This window comes from Camelus dromedarius, chromosome 12 (assembly GCF_036321535.1).
Source record: "Camelus dromedarius isolate mCamDro1 chromosome 12, mCamDro1.pat, whole genome shotgun sequence".
Classification (NCBI taxonomy): Eukaryota; Metazoa; Chordata; class Mammalia; order Artiodactyla; family Camelidae; genus Camelus; species Camelus dromedarius.
The window spans coordinates 22,410,933-22,432,461 of record NC_087447.1 but is presented as its reverse complement, the minus strand read 5'-3'; the positions used below and the strand labels follow the sequence as shown (position 1 = coordinate 22,432,461).

At 43.3% G+C, this 21,529-nt stretch overlaps 1 protein-coding gene across 1 annotated transcript; it reads right to left on the bottom strand.

The window, feature by feature from the left end:
* Positions 1–275: 275 nt before the first annotated feature.
* On the bottom strand, positions 276–15,970 carry COMMD9 (COMM domain containing 9). Its single transcript, XM_011000593.3, has 6 exons — positions 15,904–15,970; positions 6,354–6,479; positions 4,382–4,521; positions 3,005–3,039; positions 2,063–2,166; positions 276–1,077 (listed from the first exon to the last, which is right to left on the bottom strand). The coding sequence occupies exons 1-6, from the start codon at positions 15,952–15,954 to the stop codon at positions 937–939; spliced, it is 597 nt and encodes a 198-aa protein (XP_010998895.1). The 5' UTR covers positions 15,955–15,970; the 3' UTR covers positions 276–936.
* Positions 15,971–21,529: the final 5,559 nt, after the last annotated feature.

The following is a 21,529-nucleotide window of genomic DNA, read 5'->3' as shown; positions in this document are numbered from 1 at the left end:
CTGTGACGTGTCAGGCACATGACAGCAATGACCCCGTCTGAGTAAACTTGGGGACCACTTCATCACAGCTCTTGTAACGAGCACGGCTGACGTCCACCTTGCTTTCTTCCGTTCTGCATGACAGACGAACGCATGGACGGTGGCAGGTCACACCGTGGTCATGGGCTCAGCTCGGAATGAGGAAGTGGGGTCAGCTTTATGAATGAGAGGCAGCACTGGCTTAAGGCAGTGACCCAGGCTAAGGGCAGAGCTACAGAAGCATGACCAGAATCATCTAGCTTTTAGAACTGTTATTTATTTCCAGTCCCTCCCACTTCCTCCCCAAGTGGCTGCATTACATCAAGGAAGGGGCTTCTGGCTTCTGGCTTCTGAAAGAGAGAATGAGCTCCCATTTCAGACTTCCTATCTGGACAGGTGGTCCAGCAGGGCCGGGGGAGCTCAGGAAGGCTCTGGACTCAGGGCAGGGTGGGCACCCCGTGGGGGCCCTGCCCTGCGGGATCCGCCGGGCTGCTCCAACAGAAATGCAGGAACAGCTGGCATCACCCGCTTGATTCCCTGCACGTGTTCCAGAGCTGGAACTGAACTAATCAGTGCCACTGCTGGAGAGGAATTATTAAGACAAGTGCCACAATATGGGCCTGAATCTTCCAATCAGCCGGGCAGAGGCGGATGACGAAGCAAAGCCTCCCTCTCACCACCGTGGTGGTGACTAAGTCCCACCCGGGAGCCTTTCAAAGAGAGCGGCTTCTGCTCCTCAGCTTCGGAAGGAGGGAGAAGATGAGGGAGGAGAACAGCACAGGGGCCTGGCTGCTTCCTCCTGGTCCAGCTGCGCCTCCTGGATGGCGGGTGTCCGGCCCCGGCCCCTGCCGTAGGCGGCGGCTGGGGGGCAGCCACCTGCGGGAGGCACAGCGCCCATGAGCAGCCAGGCGGCCATGCTCACTTGCTGGCCACGGCAGAGAGCTGGTCTCGGATGCGGCCCAGCCCGTCTAACATCGTGTCCAGCGTCTCCTTACTCAGCTCCATGGTGACCGTGGACACGGGGGGTTTGTCCCCACACAGACTGGGATCTTCCTGGATCTGGAAAGAGAACACTCTCTCAGAGTCAAAGCTGCCTCTCTTCAACCTGCGAGCCCTGCCTGATCTGGTGAACCTCTGAAGAGAGGCTCTTTGCTCAGAGTCCTAGCCATCAGCAAATGGGGAGAGGTGGAGAGATGTCTCAGGAGCTCAGGGCAGGGATCAGAGAAGCCCAGGCTCACCTGCCCCCCAGCCCCCACCTCTCAGCATCCGAGTGAGAAAACACTACCGGGTTCATGCTGGTACTTTAGGCCCTGGACGAGGGGCACACTGACTCCACTGGGATGCAGGGAAAATAGTGCACTCTAGTTACATGTATTCGTGTCTTGTTTTGTTTTTTTAAGTAAGCCTTACTGGTGGTTAAAAACTTAGCTGTTAGATGCACCCTTATTTTTTCATTTTCTCATAGGCGTTGAGTTTCAGGAATCTGGTTAAGTGAAGACAGCATTATGTTACCGAGTTTGAACTAAGCAAACCCTAAACATGAGTACGTAGCTTAAAAAGAATTCCTGAGAAGGACTGTGAAGTGAAGGTAACAGCATGGTGACAGGAGACTGCAGAGCTGACACTCCTACGGGTCACAGGAGCCTGGGTCAGCAAGCCACAAAAGCGACAGCCCCCTCCTCCCGGACAGGAGGTGGGCTAGAACGCGCCGCAGTCACCGAGGCTGCCATCGGAAACAGGAACACTCGCTCCTGTAAAGCCCAACTGTCCCGAAGTGTCTAAGGTAACCTGCAGGTACTGGAAAATTACTTTTAACATTTATGTTTTATGTCTGCCTTATCATTTTAAAATTTCTACTTTCAACAGATGTTTTACTATGACTGTATGATGTTAATACAGTAACACACATATACTTCCTAAATAAACACTGCATTTGAGGGTGCTACGTTTTTTAAATTTATGGGGTTAGGGGTCCTCAAACTTGGGAGACTGGCATTTTTGCTGGCCCCTTCTCTCCCCCTGATGAGCATGACTGCGGACGTACCTTCATCTGGAGCAGGCAGGTGGGCACGGCCATGCGGCTGACGCTGTCTGAGGAGGTTTTGATGTCCACCCTCCAGTCCAGGTCGACCAGGCGCGGCAGAGAGACTGTGGACGGGACAGCTCGGCTCAGTGCCTGTACCACCTGTGCTCTCAAGCCTTTACTCAGTGACAGGCAGCTCTAAGGGCTGCACTCATGTGGTCCACACAGCAAGTCTCTGAGGGGGACAGGCAGGTGGGGCCCAGACCTCACAGCAAGCCCCGCACCTTCCTGACCACGGCTCTGTGCCCCTGAATTTGTGCGGATTCGTGGTGGGCAGCACCTCAGGGCTTCCGCCTGAACACACCCCCCTCCAGATGTCAGGACGCACTGAGGAACGACCCGAGGGAGACAAATGAGGCTGTGGCTTGAGTCTTAGAAAACGTAGTTTTGACAATAGCAGGCAGAGCTTTTGTTTGAGAGAGAAACAAACGTGGCTTGCATACAGGTTCTACCATCTGTCTCGCCTCTGAGCCTCTGTCTGCTCATCTGCAAAATGGGAATGATTGCAGCCTAGCTCCCAGGGTCGTGGGGAGGACCAACTGAGATGATGCAGGGAGAGTTATGCGGCCCTGTGACTGGCCCAGAGTGAGCTTGGTGACCGTTTATAAAACACCTACTTTTATTCAATGTTTTGCACTAAATTCAATTATGGTTAATTTGTTTTTTAATGGAAATGTAGTTACTTTCTGCTTTGGATTTTTTTTTAAACATGGCTATATTATATCAATTTTATAATCAGAAAAAAATTTTTAAGTGGAATTAAAAAGAAAAACATAAACACTGTTGGGTTTGGGACTAGGTAATTGACTTTGATTTTAGTTAAAGACTCTAGCCACCTGGCAGATTTATAGCTGGGGCTGGGGAGGAGGGGTAGGGGGAAAAGGCAGGCTTCCTGGTACTCACTCTGATTTGTCTGGGCTTCACCTCTCCAAGTAGATCTGTTTAGGAGGGAAAGATGAGAAAAATATAATGGAAAAGGGATAAAAACTGAGTCTTCTGATAATGAGAGAGTCCTGTGGGCCTGGGCCTCTGACCCACCTCCTGACAGGAAAGGACCACAAAAACACCTCCCTCCCAGAAACAGTTTTTTGATTGTTTTACAAAACTGAGTGATGTTAAGACCCTAAGTGCTCTGAGTTTCCGTGGCTTAGGAAAAGAAAAAAGAAAAAAAAGGCTGAATGCATTGTAATCTCATTGTGCTGTGGTTCTCAGAGACAAAACAAAAGATCAACTTATCCTCTTTTTATTGAGCATCTACTACACAAAGTACGGCATCTTATGCGAAACACATCCAAACAGGCCTGTCTTATGCTACAGCAAATCATGCCACAGTGAGATGCCAAGCAGAGTCAGAGTAAAATGTGGTCATGGAGGAGAAAGTTTCTAAATAAACAACGAAAACCTTGGTAAGTATTATTACTAGCGGTTATTACTATCAGGGAGATCTGTTCAAGCCTGCTGCTAACCAGCAGTTAATCAGTTCTGCTTAAACTGTATCCTATCTGAAAGGATTTGCCCAGCCAGAAAATGTACAGATAATTCACAAAAGAAAGAAAAATAACCAAGAACGTCTGAAAAAGATATTTGACATCACTAATATCAAAGATACATAGATTGAAATGAGGTACCATTTGCCATCTGTGAAACTGGAAATAAAAGTAAAAAACAAAAATCCCTCAGTGCTGGGAGCGGGGACTCATGTCCTACTTCGGGAGAAGGAGCTGGTGCAATCTCTTCGATGGCTAACTTGATAAAAAAAAAAGCCAAAACCTCGAGATTACCACTAACCAGTAAGGAAATAATTAAGCACAATGTGGGCAAAGTTTCCTCAATGAAGTGTTCACTAAAGTGAAAACTGCCAGTAGCCTAAGTGTCCGATATGAGGAATGTCTTAATTAAATTATACATAATTCCTTCATATAAGGTAGTATATTTAACCATTAAAAAAGATATTGAAGGTCAGCATTTATCGTCCTGAAATATCATTAATGTTAATACTGTTAACTGAAAACAAGCAGGTTATAAAACGGCACGATCCCATTGTGTTAAAATCAAAAACAAAACACCAAACTATCGCTATACGTGTAAGTGGAAGAAAGAAACCAGCCCTGAGAGGTTTTCCATTACGGAATTAATCCTGCTCACCCTCTGGGTGGTGGGATTATGGTTTTATTCTTTTTGCTTACCTTTGCTTGCTTTTCAAGAATGAGCGTATTTTTTCTAGAACAGGAATTAAAAATATGAGCATTATAAGGAACTCTCAAGAAATTAGTAACTTACACGTGTTCTAGGATGATTTTTGTCAGCAAGTTTTTGAGGTTTTGGTGGAAATTTTCAGGAAAGAGAGCCAGAATCGCCTCGGCGGAGGTCAGGTCACGGAACGCCACCAGCCTGGTGAGGCGGTGCAGGGCCTGGAGCAGCTGCGGGATGGACAGGGAGCCCTGGGCGGTGAGCAATGGGACGGGAGGCAGGCGACAGGGCTCCATCCCACTCCTCCCACCCGCCGCCACAGCCGGCTGGGAAGAGGGCCTGCCATATCCCGCCACAGTCATTCAAACTGAGTCCCATGATTCCCGAGCCCACAGGCATGGACGCTGATGCACCTGTGCCCCAGGCCTGCCCCCAACTTCACCTGCTGCTTTAGAAGACAGATGCAGCTGCCTGACGGAGGGAGTTGTCAACCTACCAGGCAGTCTCTGCTTAGGGGCAGAGGGTTAATAAATCCCCTTTCCTTGTGCACAGACTGACCTGAAGCTAACTGTCTCGCTTGTTCCCCTGGTAATGTGAGAGAAGCGGAAAGTCAGCTGAGTTACTAGGCAACGCTGCATCAGTCTCCGCCTCTGGACCAGGAGGCCGGTGTAAACACCGGGGCCCAAGCTCCGGGTTCCCTGAGTGTGGCCGCACACTCCTCGCCAGCACCTAAGCTGTGCTTACTCAGCTGTCGCTAGAGGTACCGGCTCCTGTGGAGTTTGGGCTTCTAATCCAGGGTGTGTGTGGAGTGTCCTGTCACTGTGCCTAGGCTGTCCCCTGGAAGGGCCAAGAGAATAAACAGCTCCAGGCCCGCTGGGCGGATGTCCTGTGAAGGAGCTGCCCTGCTAGGATGCTGGGTTCCACCCTGAGTCCTTCTGAGTGACCCTGTAGCCAGGTGTGGCCTGTGCTTGTCCTGTGAGTCTAACACTGTTGAGCTGAGCCTAAGAAGACTCTCCGCAGGGAACTCGCTGTGCCTTAGGCTTTCTCAGGTGACAAGGGAGGTTGCTCAGCTCAGAAAAGCACAATCCAGAGGTGACAGGACGTTAACCCTCCACTGGTGAGGGGTGGGAGTTAGTGGATAAAGGCCCCACCCTCCCTGCCTTCAAGGTGACAATGCTGAGATGTGTTCCACGTGGTTTCCTCCAGGATCCCAAGTGCAGTCGCCCCCAACAGTGACCACTCATGAACATACCATTTTATCAGCTCGTCTCTCCCCTCTGTTTGATTTGCCTCACTCCTTCCTTTGTGCTTTCTAGAATCACCTCCCAAGTAACTACCTGCAGCCAAGTCTTTGCTTCAGGGTTTACTTTTGGGAAACCCAAACCAAGTCTCCAACTCACTTCCATAATCTTGCTTCTGCCTTTTCCTGTTCTATAGCTGACTTCAATGAGCAAAGTTCCAGATTTAAAGTAATAATAATGATAATAATGACAAAATATCCCTGTCTGGATGAATTCCTGTTTTAGAAATACAGTTGCCCTGGAAAGGTAAGGCGGTGGGTGCTGCATAACCTGGGCCAACTCCCTCCTCCTCTTGGCCACCAACTGAGCTCAGGTGAGGTCCAACAGCACGTCCTCCCTAATCACACTCAGACCTCAGAGCTTCCGTGCAGAGATCCCTGCAAAGTCTGCCTAAGCTATCCAGCCAACAATTCATCAGCACTAGCAAGTTACAGGCCGGGAAAGAAAATCACAAAATGGTTGGCTTTTGTCCACACTGTCTAGGTAACAAGTCTGAAAAGGAAATGGTCAGGCGCTCTGATTCTGGGTATAGTTTTCCCATCCATGCCTCATCTATCACAAGGAAGTGAAGGTTCAAAGACAAGAGCTTTTAAGTTCATCGACATTTGAAAAAAAAAAAAGAGATCTATTTTAAGTTCGCTATAATGTCAACAGACGTTCCGGGGGAAAATTTCCTTGGACGTGGCAACGACAGGGACGTCAAGGAAGAGACTAACGGGCGGAGAAGCCAGTGGCCAGGGGTCACTTCTGACCACACTTACTTGTTCTGCCTCCTCCTGGGTCACGGACAAGCTGGAACACGTAACATCCAAGAGTTGTTTCGAGTCAAGGGCTGATCTGGAAAAGCTCTCTTGGCACAGCTGTCTGACAACATCTTTTGAAGAGGCCTATGATTAATTCACAAATGGAAAAAAACAAAAACAAAAAACAAATTCAGACTCTAAAAATACATGTTTTAGAACATAATATCATCTCAGTCATGGTGTGACACCTTTGAGACTCAAGATTTAAAGGACCGTGGGACGTGTCCATCTCTGGGAAGATGGAGCAGATGTACTTTTCCTTATTTTTCCTGCTGAGCACAACTAAGCACCCTGGGAAAATACAGGAAACAAATATAGGATGACTTTTATAGGGGGAGGGGAGAAAATGGACCCACTAAGGACCTCATCCTCATGACCAAGGCAGGACATGGTGGTGAGTTCCCCGGGTTTTCCTCCTGTTCGTATATCCCAGACTTCCAGCGGAAGAAGGCCACCCAGAATGTCAATGGGTGAAAACAAACAAACTCCAACAAATATTTGCTCTCCCTAGCCAAAGAACAAGAAAGGGAGGGCTTAGGAAGACAGTAAACTTTTAGACAATAACTGCTCTACTCCGCTGAAATACCACACACACACACACACACACAAAACTGTGGCCCCACTCCCACCTATGTCAGCAAAGGCTAAGGGGGAACACAGACTTCTCCCCTTGTGAGGCTGCAACAAGGCATTTGAACACTCTCTTCAGCATGGCGTCAGAGAAGGCCAAGGAGGGAGAGCTGGACCTCTACCCCCACCAGTGGGTAGCAAGTTCCACCGCCTCATGGTATCAGTGGAAACTGCATGGAGTCAGAACTTCTACCCCTGCCCAGTAGTAACAAGGAACCCCTACTTCTGGGTGTCAATCAAGTAGAGGAGCTGGGCTTTTATCTCTACTTGGTAGTGTGAAGCAGCAACCCCCTTGAGCCCCTCCCCAACCAGAGCAGTGTCAGAGAAAGCCAGCCAAAATAGAAGATTCAAGTTAAGATCCAGAGTCTCAGAATATAATAGGAAAATGTTCACACGTCAACTGAAAATCAGTCAAAAACCAGAAAGGCCCCAAACTGAATGAAAAAAGACAGTCATTAGATGCCAACATCAAAACAATAGACGTTAAATTTATCTGTCAAAGATTATAAAGCAGCCATGGTAAAAATGCTTCAACAAGTAATTACAAACATGCTTGAAACAAATAAAAACCCTGAAAGTCTCAGCAAATACACAGAAGATATAAAGAAAAACAAAATGGAAGTCTTAGAACTGAAAAATACAGTAACTGAAATAAAAAGTTTGGTAGATTAGCTCAGGACCAGGATGGAAGGGACAGAGGAAAGTATCAGTGAACTGGAAGACAGAACAATAGAAATTACCCAAACTGAGTAACAGAAAAAATAGAGCAAAAATAATGAACAGAGCCCCAAGGATCTCTGAAACTATAACCAAAAAATCTAACATTCATGCCATTGGAGTCCTAGAAGGAAAGGATAGAGAGGGCAAGATGAAAAAAGTACTCAAAGAAATACTGACTGGAAACTTTCCAATTAGCTAGACACATAACTGTATACATTCAAAAACCTAAGCAAACCCTAAACCGGATAAATCCAAAGAAGCCCCATGCCAAGACACATCATAATTAACCTTCTGAAAACAAAAGAAAAAAACCCCTGGAAAACACTGAGAGGAAAATGATAGCTATTAAGGGAAAACAATTAGAATGACGGCAGATCTCACATCAGAAACCACGGAGGCAAGAAGGAAGTGGCACAATATTTTTCAGATGCTGAAAGAAAAGAACTATTAACCTGGAATCTATACCCAGCAAAAATATTCTTCAGGAATGATGAGGAAATCTACACATTCTCAAACAAAGGGAAACTAAGAAAATGTGTCACAAGACCTACCGTAAAAGAATGACTAAAAGAAGTTTTCTTACCAGGAAGGAAATGATAAAGAAATCTTAGAACATCAGGAAGAAAGAACACAACAAGCAAAAATATGGATAAATACAGTAGGTTTTCCTTCTCCTCTTACATTTCTAAATTTACTTGAAAGTTGAAGCAAAAATTATACCACTGTCTGATGTGGCTCTAAATGTATGTAGAGGATATATTTAAGACAATTATATTATACATAAGGGTAGGACTCTAAAGGGACGACTTCATCCTACCTGGTAAAATGATGACACCGATAGATTGTGACATTATGTAAATACATGTAATAAGTTGAACAACCACTATAGAGGTTATAAAGAGAGATGCATTTGAAAACACTACAGATAGATCAAAATGTAATTCCAAAAATGATCAAATGGTCAAATAATCCACAGGAAAGCAGTAAAAAGTAAACAAAGAGAAAAAATAGAAAATAAAGAAATTAAATGGCAGACTTAAGCTCTAACATTTCAATAATTACATTGGCTCTCAGTGGTCTAACTGTACCAATTAAAAGACAGAAACTGTCTATGTCTAAAAATAAGACTCAGTTAAATGCTGTCTACAAGAAACTCCCTTCAAATTAACTTTACAGGACAAATTGAAAGTAAAAAGGTATATCATGCAAACATTAATCAGGAAAGTAATATCAGATAAGGTAGACTTCACAGCAGAGGAAACTACCAGAGTCAGAGAGGGACATTATATAGCGATGAAAGGTTCTGTCTACCAAGAAGACATCCTAAATATGTATGCACTCAGCAAGAGAGCTGCAAAATATGTGAAGCAAAAACACAGAACTGAAAGGAGAAACTGACAAATCCATAAATATAGCTGGAGACTTCAACACCCCTCTTCAACACCCCTCAACAACTGATAGAACAACTAGACAATATTCAACAAGGACACAGAGGAACTCCACAACACCATCAATCAATCTAATTGAAATTTACAGAACACTACCCAGTAGCAACAGAATATACACTCTTTTCAAGTGCTCAGTGAACATATACCAAGATAGATGATATTCTGAGCCATAAAACAGACCTCAACGAATTTAAAAGAACTGAAATTATACAGAGTGTGTTCTCAGTGACCACAATAGAATCAAACTAAAAATCAGGAAGAGAAAGATGACAAGAACATATCCAAACATTTGGAAACTTAAACAACATATCTCTAAATAATACCTCTAAATAATCCATAGATCAAAGGGGAAGTCTCGAGGGAAAGTTAAAAAATTACAATGAATGCATGAAAATGAAAGAAAAACAACACACCAAAATTTGGGGGACAGTGCCAAGATGGTGCTGAGAGGGAAATTTATAGCATTAAATGCATATATTAGAAAAGAGAAAAAGTCTCAAATCAATGATCTAAACTGTCATCTCAAGAACCTAGGAAAACAAGAGAATAATAAATCCAGAGGAAGAAGGAAGGAAATAACAAAGAGCAGACACTAATGAAACTGAAAATAGAAAAAAAGGAGAAATCAATGGAACAAAGAACTGGTTCCCTGAAAATATCAATAAAATTGACAAACTTTCAGCAGAACTGACAAAGTTAAAAAAAGGTGACACAAACTACCAATACCAGGAGTGAAACACGGCATATCACTACAGATCCTGCAGGTTTCAAAGAAAAAAAACTACAACTCTATACACATAAATTTGATGGCACAAATGAAGTGAAGCGATTCCTCAAAAAAAAAAAAACCCACAAATTACCACGACTCCCCCAATATGAAACTGATAACTTGAATAGCCCTATAACTATGATTTCCAGGCCCAGACAGTTTCACTGGGGAATTCTACCGAATATTTAAAGAAAGTATTAACTAATTCTAGACAATCTCTTCTAGGAAACAGAAAAAAAGAGAACACGTCCAAATTCATTTCATAAAGTTAGTATTATTCTGATACCAAAATCACAGACTATACAAAATAAGCAAACAAAAGCTACAGACCAATACTCCTCATAAAAATAGATGCAAAGATCTTTAACAAAATACTAGTGAGTAGAATTCAGCAATATATAAAAAGGATTATTCACTATAACCAGGAGGGATTTATTCCAGGGATGCTAAGCTGGTTCAATATTTAAAAATTTATGAAGTCTATCCACTTAACAGGCTCAAAAGAAAATCACAAAAGAAAATCAATCAATGCAGAAAAAGGAGTTGACAGAATTCAACATCCACTCCTGATGAAAATGCTCATAAAATTAGGAATAGAGGGAAAAGTCCGTACCTTGATATAATGCATCTACCAAAACCAAAACAAAAACAAAACAAAATCTAGAGATGACATACTTAATGGTGAAAGCTGGGAATAAGGCAACAATGTCTGCTCTCACCATTCTTAATCCACATAGTGCTGAAAGTTCTAGCCACTGAAATAAGGCAAGATAAAGAAATAAAAGATATGGGGATCAGAAAGGAAGAAATAAAACTGTCCCTATTTGCAGATAAAATGATTGTCTATGAGAAAGTCCTTAGAAATGTACAAAAAAACTACTAGAATAAGTGAGTTTGCAGATCTAAGATACACATACAAAAACCAGTTGTATTTCTATATACTAACGATGAACACTGGAATTAAAAGTATAATATCATTTGCAATTGCCCCCCCCCAAAAGGAGAAAGCTTAGGTATAAATCTAACAAAACACGTGCAGGACTTGTATGCTGAAAATTATACCACACAGATAAAAGAAATCAAAGGTCTAAATCAATGGGGAGATACATCATGTACATGGATTGGAAGATTCAACACAGTAAGATGTCAATTCACTCCTCAATGATATACAGGTTTCACACAATTCCTATAAAAATCTCAGCAAGATTTTTTTAAAGGTATATCCAAGATCATTCTAAAATTTATATAGGAAGGCAAAGGAAGTAACATTTTGATAAAGAATGACATAGGAGGATTCCATCTAGCAGATTTCAAGACTTATTATATAGCTGCAGCAATCAGACTGTATGGTATTCTCAGAAGGATAAACAAATAGATCAATGGAACAAACCAAAGAACCCTGAAATAGACCCACACAAATATGCCCAACTGATTCTTGACAAAATTGCAGAAGCAATTCAATGGAGGAAGATAGCCTTTTCAACAAATGGTACTGGAACAACTGGACACTCCCAGGCCAAAAAAAAAATTCTCAAACTGTCTCACACACCTTATACAAAATTAAGGCAAAATCGATCATGGACTTAAATGTAAAATGTTATATAAATGTAGAACTACAAAACTTTTAGGAAAAAATAGGGGGAAATTTGGAGATTTTTACACCAAAAACACAATTCATTAAAAAATCACAATTGATAAAAGGAAACATTTTTGAAAAATTGTATTTTATCAAAATTACAACTTTCTCTCTGTAAAAGCTCCTGTTATAGATTGCCTGTGTCCCCCTAAAATTCATATACTGAAGTCACAACCCCCAGGACCTCAAAAAGTGATCTCATTTAGAAATAGGATTGTTGCAGATATAACTAGTAAAGATGAGGTCATAGGGTGGACCTTAATCCAATATGATTAATGTCCGAATTAAAAGGCGAAATTTAGACACAGAGATGCAAACAGGGAGAATGCCCTGCAAAGATGACCGCAGAGATCTATAAGTCAAGATACACTAAATTGCCAGAAACCAACAGAAGCTAGGGGAGAGGCATGGGAAAAATTGTCCTCAAAGCCCTCAGAAGGAACCAACTTGGCTTACACCTTGATCTCAGGCTTCTGGCCTCCAGAACTGTGAGACAATACATTTCTATTGTGTAAGCCACCAAGATCGTAGTACTGTTACAGCAGACCTAGCAAATTAATACACCCCTATGAAGAGGACGCAAAGATAGCTACATACTAGGAAAGAATATATGCAAATCACATACCTGACAAAGGACCACTATTTAGAATATATAAAGAAACTCAAAAGTTAAAAAGCAAACAATGCAATTAGAATATGGGCAAAAGATATAAAGAGAGATTTCGTTGAAGAAGACTACAAATGGTAAATAAGCACATCAAAAGATGTCTAACATCCAGTCTCTTCAGCAAGTGGTGTTGGGAAAACTGGATAGCAGCATGTAAATCAATGAAGTTAGAACACTCTCTCACACCATACACATAAATAAACTCAAAACGGCTTAAAGACTTAAATATAAGACAAGATACGATAAACCTCTTAGAAGAAAACATAGGCAAAACATTCTCTGACATTAATCTTAGCAATGTTCTCCTAGGGCAGTCTACCCAGGCAATAGAAATAAAAGCAAAAATTAACAAGTGGGACCTAATTAAACTTATAAATTTTGCACAGCAAAGGAAACAATAAGAAAAACAAAATGATAACCTACAGAACGGGAGGAAATATTTGCAAATGATGCAACTGACAAAAGCTTAATTTCCAGAATATGTAAACAGCTCATACAACTTAGTAACGAAAAAACAAACAACCCAGTCCAAAAATGAGCAGAAGACCTGAACAGCAGTTCTCCAATGAAGACATACAAATGGCCAACAGGCACATGAAAAAATGCTCAATATTGCTAATTATCAGAGAAATACAAATCAAAACTACAATGGGGTACCACCTCACACCAGTCAGAATGACCATCATTCAAAAGGGTGTGGAGGAAAGGGAACCCTCCAACACTGCTGGTGGGAATGTAGTTTGGTGCAGCCAACAATATGAAGAGTCCTCAAAAAACTAAAAATAGATTACCATATGATCCAGCAACCCCGCTCCTGGGCATATATCTGGAGGGAATTCTAATTTAAAAAGATACATGCACCCCACTGTTCATAGCAACACTATTTACAATAGCCAAGACATAGAAAAAAGCTAAAAGTACATCCACATATAACTGTATAAAGAAGTTGTGATATATTTATACAATGGAATACTACTCAGCCATTAAAAAGAATAAAATAATGCCATTCTCAGCAACATGGATGGACCTGGAGATAGTCACTCTAAGTGAAGTAAGCTAGAAATAGAAAGAAAAATACCATACGATAGCACTCATATGTGTAATCTAAAACAAAGATTAAAGGAGAACACTATTGAACTCATCTACAAAACAGAAACAGATTTGCAGACATAGTAAACAATCTTATGGTTACTGGGGGGGAAGGGAGTGGGAAAGGATAAATTTGGGATTTTGAGACCACTATATATAAAAATAGATTAAAAGAAAAACAAGTTTCTCCTGTATAGCACAGGGAACTATATTCAATATCTTGCAATAATCTTTAATGAAAAAGAATATGAAAACAAATATATGTATGCATATGCATGACTGGGGCACTGTGCTGTCCACCAGAGACTGACATATTGTAACTGACTGTACTTCAATTTAAAAAAAAAGATGTCTAATATCATTAACCATTAGGGAAATTCAAATTAAAACCAGAATGATACATACATAAACACCTATCAGAATAGTTCAAATAAAATATAGTGATGCCAACAAAAGCTGGCAAGGATGAGGAGAAACTGGATCATTCATGCACTGCTGTTGGGAAAGCAAAGTGGTACAGCATCTCTGGAAAACAGTTAGGCAGTTTAATAATAGTAATTTTAAAAACCCTAAACATGCAACCACCAAATGATGCAGAATTGTACTCCTGGGCATTCATTTCAGAGAAATAAAGGCTTAAGTTTATACAAAAACTTGTACACAAATGTCTATATCAGCTTTATTTGTAATAGAGCTTTATTTATAATACCAAACAACTGGAAACAACCTAGGCGTCATACAATGGAATACTACTCAGGAATAAAAAAGAAAGAACTACTGATACACACAGCGTGGATCAATTTCCAGAGAACTGGGCTCAGTGAAAAAAAAAAGCCAATCCCAGAAGGTTACATACTATATGATTCCATTTATATAGCAATCTTGAAATGACAAAATTATAGAAATGAAGAACAGATTAGTGAATGTGAGGTTAAGGGAGGGGAGGGCAGGGGGAACTGGGTGTAGCTATAAAAAGGCAAACATAAGGAATCCTGTGGCTATGGAAATGTTCTGTATCTTGATTATCAATGTCAGTATCCTGGTTGTGATATCATACTATAATTCCGCAAGATGTTACCATTGGGGGAAACTGGGTAAAGGGTAAATGGGATCTCTGTATTATACAACTGCCTGTAAATCTATACCTCAAAATTAAAAGTTTATGTAATTAAAAAAAATAAACTACATAGGAAAACAGGAATGAAAATGAATTAACTATTACTACATAATGGCAAACAAAAGAAGCCTGACAAAAAAAGTATGTATGCTGTATTTATCCCATTTATGTGAAGTTCAAACGTGGGAGACATTAAATTGACATATTAGAAGTAAGGATAGTGGTTACTACTGAGGAGAGTGAGGTAAGTAATGAGGAAACAACAGAGACTTCTGCGGTACTGGTAATATTTCATTTTTTCACTGTGATGGTGGCAATAAAAACATTAAATGATGTACTTATGATTTGCACACGTTTCTGTATGTGTGTTACAAATTAATAACAGTAAAAAAAAAGTATTAAAGAAAAAAAGTCCACATGACGAATAGGGACTGGGACAGGGGTGGGGGGCAGAATGGCTACAATGAGGGTGAAAAGGCACAGGGCTGGGAGCTGAGAGCTTTAGGTTTCCAGTCCCAGCTTTGTTACTTAATTTATTAATTCATATAACAGCCATTTATTGAGCACATGCTGTCTGCCAGGTGTTGAGGAAACACTTCTTGGGTAGATATTTGTGAATAACAGAGTAGATGCCTTTAGAAATGGAGAAGACAAATGAACACTGGAGAGGTGGTTAAAACAAAAGAAGGAACATTGCATGGACCAATGATGTGATGCTGTGTCACGAACTACCGAATGTAATTAACTCAACCCTCTTCATCTAGAGTTTTAAGAGAAAGATCCCTCATGGATCTCACATTCTTGTGAGAAAGACAGACAACAGGCAAACAGAGGCATACTGTCTGTCAGCAGGTGACACGTTCTACGAAGGAGGAGAAAGCGGTCGCTTCTTCTACAGAAGTCAGAAATCAAGAAAATAATTCTAATCCCCTAAAAGCCGTATGACGTACATCCCTTCCAACCTCACAGGTTTTCAAATGATTGTCAGGAGACCGTTTTCGCCCTCACATAGGTCAAAGCAAGTACAAACCCCCAGGACTCAGGCGAATATAGAACGCAAACTTCACTCAAGGGACGGAAGCAGACGAGAAAATCTATATAGAGTGCAGAGGGGAACCGGCAACGCGGATCTAGCAGTTACCACCCCAATACACCAGTCCCAAAAGTCAGCCCCACAGATTATTAGCAGGGGACAGCTGTACAGCGCCTTCAGGTCCATTGTCTTCTTTCCCCACCATCCTGTCAAACGATATTAATTTTGTTCCAGCTTTCAAAAAGCTCGGAAAGGCACAACGACTTGCAAGAGGTCACACTGAGAGGTAGTGGCAGAGTCGTGGCTCCAAATCAGGGTGCACTTATTCCCAATTCCTGCTTCGTCCAAAGTCTTGAGGACAAATACAAGCCTCACGCTGTCCCCACCCCTCCCATTTACCTTCAACAAGCTCTGGAGCGCTGCAAAGTTATCAGCCGTCAGCGCGGCCATCTTCCCCGAGTCACGTGATCGAGGCACGCGGAGAAACGCGGTCACGTGGCTCCGACGGCCGCGCCGGGGCATGCTGGGGGATGTAGTCCTTCAGGGTGGAGGGAGCTGCCGGGGTTGCGGCGCTGCAGGATGCGGAGGGGCCTGGTCTTGAGTGGGCTGTTCATCGAGGAGTGGTCATTGTACCCGGCCTATTGGAGTTAAAATGTGGCTGTGCATATTGCAAGTCTTGGAATTTACGCCCCACCCCGCCTATCTCGAAGAATGTAAAATTGCGTTCTCGTGGTTTCCTTTCTGTCTCTGGGGTAGGTGGGAGCTGGTATAATTAACCTTATCCAGATGAGGAAACGGTGTTGGTGACTTTGTCAAATCCTTGGGGAGATCGGTTTTGAAGAGCGGGTAAGGAAGTGTTTGGGAGAGTGAGTAAAAAGGGAATTCAGTGAAAGATTACCTAACTAGGTTCCCGTTACACCTAGCGAGGATGGGAGGTTCATGGAAATGATTTAATTCATTTATTCAACAAGATAATTATAATGAATGTAAGGATGATTTTGAGTGGGCACTACAAGGGGACTCTGATTTGCCCAATTATCAGAGGTCCTACCTTGTAAAGTCCTGGAACTTGGTTTTTAAGAAACAACCTACCTCTTCTGCCTTCCAAGCCCCAGCCTCTGACATTTTCCTTATGTACCTTTAGTATCTAGTTGGCTCTTTCTTTTTCTATCCCCAGTTCCTTAGTAATAGTTGGCCCAAAACAGGTTCTGGTAAATTCAAGCTAAAGGAAAAATGTCTAATTGTGAATGTCCATAAATTGGTAAGTTTCTATGGTCATTTGTTTTTCTGCCTCTTCCACCTCCCCCTCCTTCTTTTCTCACTCCCATTTTCTGTGGGGGATGTTGCCCAGGCCCAGGAAAATAAACCCAGGTTGTCTGAGGATGAAGTCCTACCTGGACTAGAAGATTTAGACCCACAGTGTCATGGAGTCCTGATGCCAGGTCTCTTTCTTGTCGTCTCCCTCTCCCTCTCCTCCCAGGACCCACATGGCTTGATTCTTGTTTCCTGCCATCCATCCCTCTAAGCTCTAGGTTTACTTCTCCCTGTATCCATAGGGCCAGCCCAGTGCCTTGAGTGAATCCAATGTTTGTTAAATAAACAACAACCCCTCAAAAGTGGTTAGCCTCAAATGACCCTCTGTGGATTTCTGCAGGGAGATTCCCTTCTTATTTGCAGGTCTTTGCCTTCTTGTCTGACTGTGGGAAGATGGGCAGTGTGGTAACCAGCCTCCAAGATGGCTCCCAATGACCCCTGCCTGGTATTAGACCCTTGTGCTGTCCCCTCCCATGTTGTGCCAGGATTACTCTGCGTGACCAATAGCAAGTGGCAGAAGTGGTGGTATGTCACATCTATGATTAGTTAGAAACTAAGTAGTTTAACTTCTGCAATTAGTTAACTGCAGCTTCTGGGTAATCGCTTTTTCCTGCTCTCTTTTTCCTGAATCTCTTGCCCTGGGGTAAGCAAGACATCATGTTGTGAACAGTCCTCTGGAGAGATCCATAGGGTGAAAAACTGAAGCCTCTGGCCAGCAGCCAGCTAGACTAAGGCCTGCCCACAGCCTCATTACCGAGTCTGGGAACAGATTCTCCAGCCCTGGAATGATATGAGGCTCCAGGCAGGGCCAGGCAGGGCCTGCAACCCTGCACCATGCCATCCCATCTTGCTCAGGCTGCCTGGATTGCCACCACCATGCTGCAGTTACAGGTTTGTCTGTGGTCTGGAGAGCTTCTGGCAGCTCCTCAACCATAAATATTTGCAGGGGAAGGAACAGAACAGAATGTTAGAGTTCATTTCCATGATTTGGTCTCACTACCTGGTTTTTGTTAGGTCTAGTCTGATTTCTGTCCAATTCTGGGAATATGAATCTGTGCTTACTTTCATTTATTTAATAAACTTGCTATGTGCCAGTCTCCTTCTAAGCCTCTTATACATACTGATTTATTTACTTCCCCGAACAATCCTATGTGACACACGTACAGAGTACTTTTGTTTTCCCCATTTTACGTGTAGGGAAACTGAGGCACTGAGAAGTTAAGTGACTTGTCCAAGGTCACACAGCTAAGTAGTGGCAAAGCCCAGATTCAAAATTAAGCACCCTGGCTCCAGAGTCTGTTATTGATCACCAAGTTGTACGTGTCTCCTTGTCTTCCCATAGTTGAAAACTCATGCTTCTTCTGTCTGGATGTCTGACTACCTTCCCCAGGGGGCAAGAACTATCTAAGGGTGTTCCTGGACAATCAACCCAGTGGTATGGTGAGCAGCAAAATACTGGGTGGAAGGGGTGCCTTTGGCATTAGAAAAAAATCCAGGTTCAATTCTGGGCTTCTGTGTGCTTCTGGCAAGTTGTATCATCTTTCTGAATTTCAGTTTCTTCATCTGTAAAATGGGAACAATAGTAATAAAAATACTTTTGACCAGTAGAGGGAGCTCAAAGATGACTTATACCGGAAAGGGAAAAGGATTATTTGTATGGAGACTCCTTTCTAGCCATTGGCAGCGCTCACAGGCCTGGGACAGCCCTGGACAAACCAGGCTTGTTCCCCTCATCTGAGCCCTGAACCTTTGAGGAAAACTGTCCTTTTAGAGCACTTGTCCTGTCTTCTCCAGTGGGGCTGTTGTAAAGAGAGCAATGTGGATACAGAATTTTTTTTTTAACAGAAGGTGATTAAGGGCAGCAATCTTAGGTTTGAGGATCTTTTTTTGGTAATAGCTCTATTGAGATGTAATTCACATACACAATTTACACACTTAAAGTGTACAATTCAGTGGATTTTAGTGTATTCGCGGAGTTGTGTGACCATCACCACCGCCAATTGTAGACAAGATTTATTACCCCAAAAAGAAAAACTCTACCCTTTAGCTATCATTTTTCTAACTCTCTTCATCACACTCAGCCCTAGCAACCTCTAATCTCCTTTCTGTGTCTATAGATTTGCCTGTGTGGGACATTTTATATAAATGGAATCTTATGATATGTGATCTTTTAATTACTTTCTTCCACTCAGCCTAACGTTTTCATGGGTCATCCGTATAGCCTGTTAGTAATTCGTTCCCTTTGACTGCTGAATAATTCCCATTGTGTGGATATACCACATTTTATGTACTCATTCATCAGCTGATGGTTATTTGGGCTGTTTCCACCTTTGACTATCATGAATCTTGCTGCTATGAACACTCTTAAACAAATTTTTGTGCAGATTTATGTTTTCATTCCTCTTGGGGTGTATATCCAGGACTGAAATTGCTGGGTCATATGGTAACTCTATGTTTAACTTTTTGAGGAGCTGCCAGACTGTTTCCCAACGTGGTTGCACCATGTTACATTCCCATCAGCAATGTCTGAGGCTTCCAATTTTTCTCCACATCCTCCCCAACACTTGTTATTATATGTCTTTTTGATGATAGCCATCCCAGTGGGTCTGAAGTGGTATCTCATTATGAGCAATCTTGTTTTGAAGCTACATTTGCATCACAAGCACATTTAGTCACGTAGACTATGTGCATTTGAGGTGACTGGTGGAGATTATGGGGGCTTATGCCCTCCGTCTGCCCTTTGGTCCCACCACTAAGTTCAGGCTGCATCAGAGGAATGCCTGCAGGAGGCGGACTGGGTCAAGGGGCCTGTGGCCCTTTAGAGAGAACCCCCCACATTCCCTTGGTTTCCCATTTCCTCACCCCCATTGCTTGGACTGAGATGAGGGCAGGTGTCCAGGGAGACAGAGCTGCTCATCTTTTTTGATCTTATGCCACCTGCTCTAAGTCAAGGAGTGGATTTGAAATGGCCCAATCAGCTCGCTGGGAGACTGTAGGCAAACTGAGGCAAGAAGATCTGAAAATGATAGATGAGCCCTTTCTTGGAAACGAAGCGCCTTCTGTGTCCAGATCAGGTATCTCAAGCTGCATGATCTGAGGCTCACTTTGCACTAACAGTGTCTCAATGAACAGGATTTTTCAAAATTGGAAAATTCGGCATCAAAATCCAGGTTTCTGGCTTTGCTTTGAAGACTGACAGGCTTGGACATGCTGCTGCCACCTTTCTGTGTTGCATCGGTTGCCTGGAGCTGAGCCCTGAACACTGGCATGGGCGCTCGAGTCCCCATTGTCCCCACTGTCCCCACTGCTCCCTGTTGTGTCACAGTTGGCCCTCTCCATGCATTTGTCACCTACCTTATCCCTGAGAGTGTTACTTGGCGCCCAGCTTCCCTGAGGGACCGACTGGGGCAACCTTAGGCAATAGTAGGTGGCGAGGCTGAATTTGAGTATTTGAGATCCTGGGTTTCCAGCCATCCCCACACCTTCTCCTCATGAGTCTAAGCAAGTCACAGGCGTAATGTGGGCATCTAACTTGTCATTCATGCTTCTCGAGCAGTTTCTGTACGCCAAATACTGCTCTATGAGCTTTATGTGTATTAACTCATTTAATCCTCACAGTAACCCAAGAATAATCCCAGCTTACAGTTGGGAAAACTAAGGCTCAGAGAAAAAAATTCACAGTCCCATGGGTAATTAGTGGCGGAACCAGGATTTAAAGGCCGGAGCCTCGTTTTGTGAGTTTGCTCCTAACAGAGGGTCTGGTCTGTTACAGGGGGTCGGATGGATGTTACTACATAATGATTCATCTGACCTTACCAACTCCAGCTGACATGCCGGGACTGATGCCCAGCCATGTGCGCCCTCATTAAAGCTGGGACCTGGAGTATTTAAAGAGAGGATATCTGTGATTCTTTTCAGCTCTAACTTGTGGCAAGTCTCTGAAAACTGGTAAGAGAAGAGGAGAGGGAGAGGCTGTGCACACAAGTAGGGGCTGCAGGACCCACTCGTGCACAGGTACCTGACTGGCTGTAAGGTCTGTCAGGGACTTCTCTGAACAATAAGATTAACAGCTTTGATAAGGGCAGGATTTGAGACCTGTCTGCAAGGGTACTGTGAGATGGACTGTGTCCTGGGGCGATGAGTTTTGGTAAGGTAAACACACATCAAGAGACGTTCTTTTATCCTGCAGAAATGTAGGTATCCGGAGTTGTCCAGTGGTGGGGAGTGAGGGTTAAGGTGTTGGTAGGCTCCAGGCACACAGAGAGCCCTGGGGTCAGGGTTTTATGACTCCTGAGAGTGCCAGCCGGCTCCACAGAAAGGGGCAATTGGCAATTCGCTATGCCTGGAAGGCTAGCACAGACCCAGTTGGTCACACGTGAGGAAAGGGCCCCTGCCCCCATTACGGAGCACCACGGGCTGGGAGCCCGAAGTGGCCCTCCCAGCGCTAACTGGCCCAGCGCTGTGATTAGCCAAGTCCAGAGTGCGCCAGACCCAGGAGGGCACTGTGGCCTCATTTCCCATCTTCCCGTCCCCAGGAGTAACACCGCGGTGGCTGGTAACACACAGCATTGTCCTCACACACACAGGGGCTCTTTGTTTCCCCAATACACAGAGAAGAGGCTGTAACAAGGGCCTTGAATTGCACTTTGCTCTCGTTTCTCCAATGTTACACTTGGTTTTTTTTTTTCAGTTCTGGAATCAGCCAAACAAT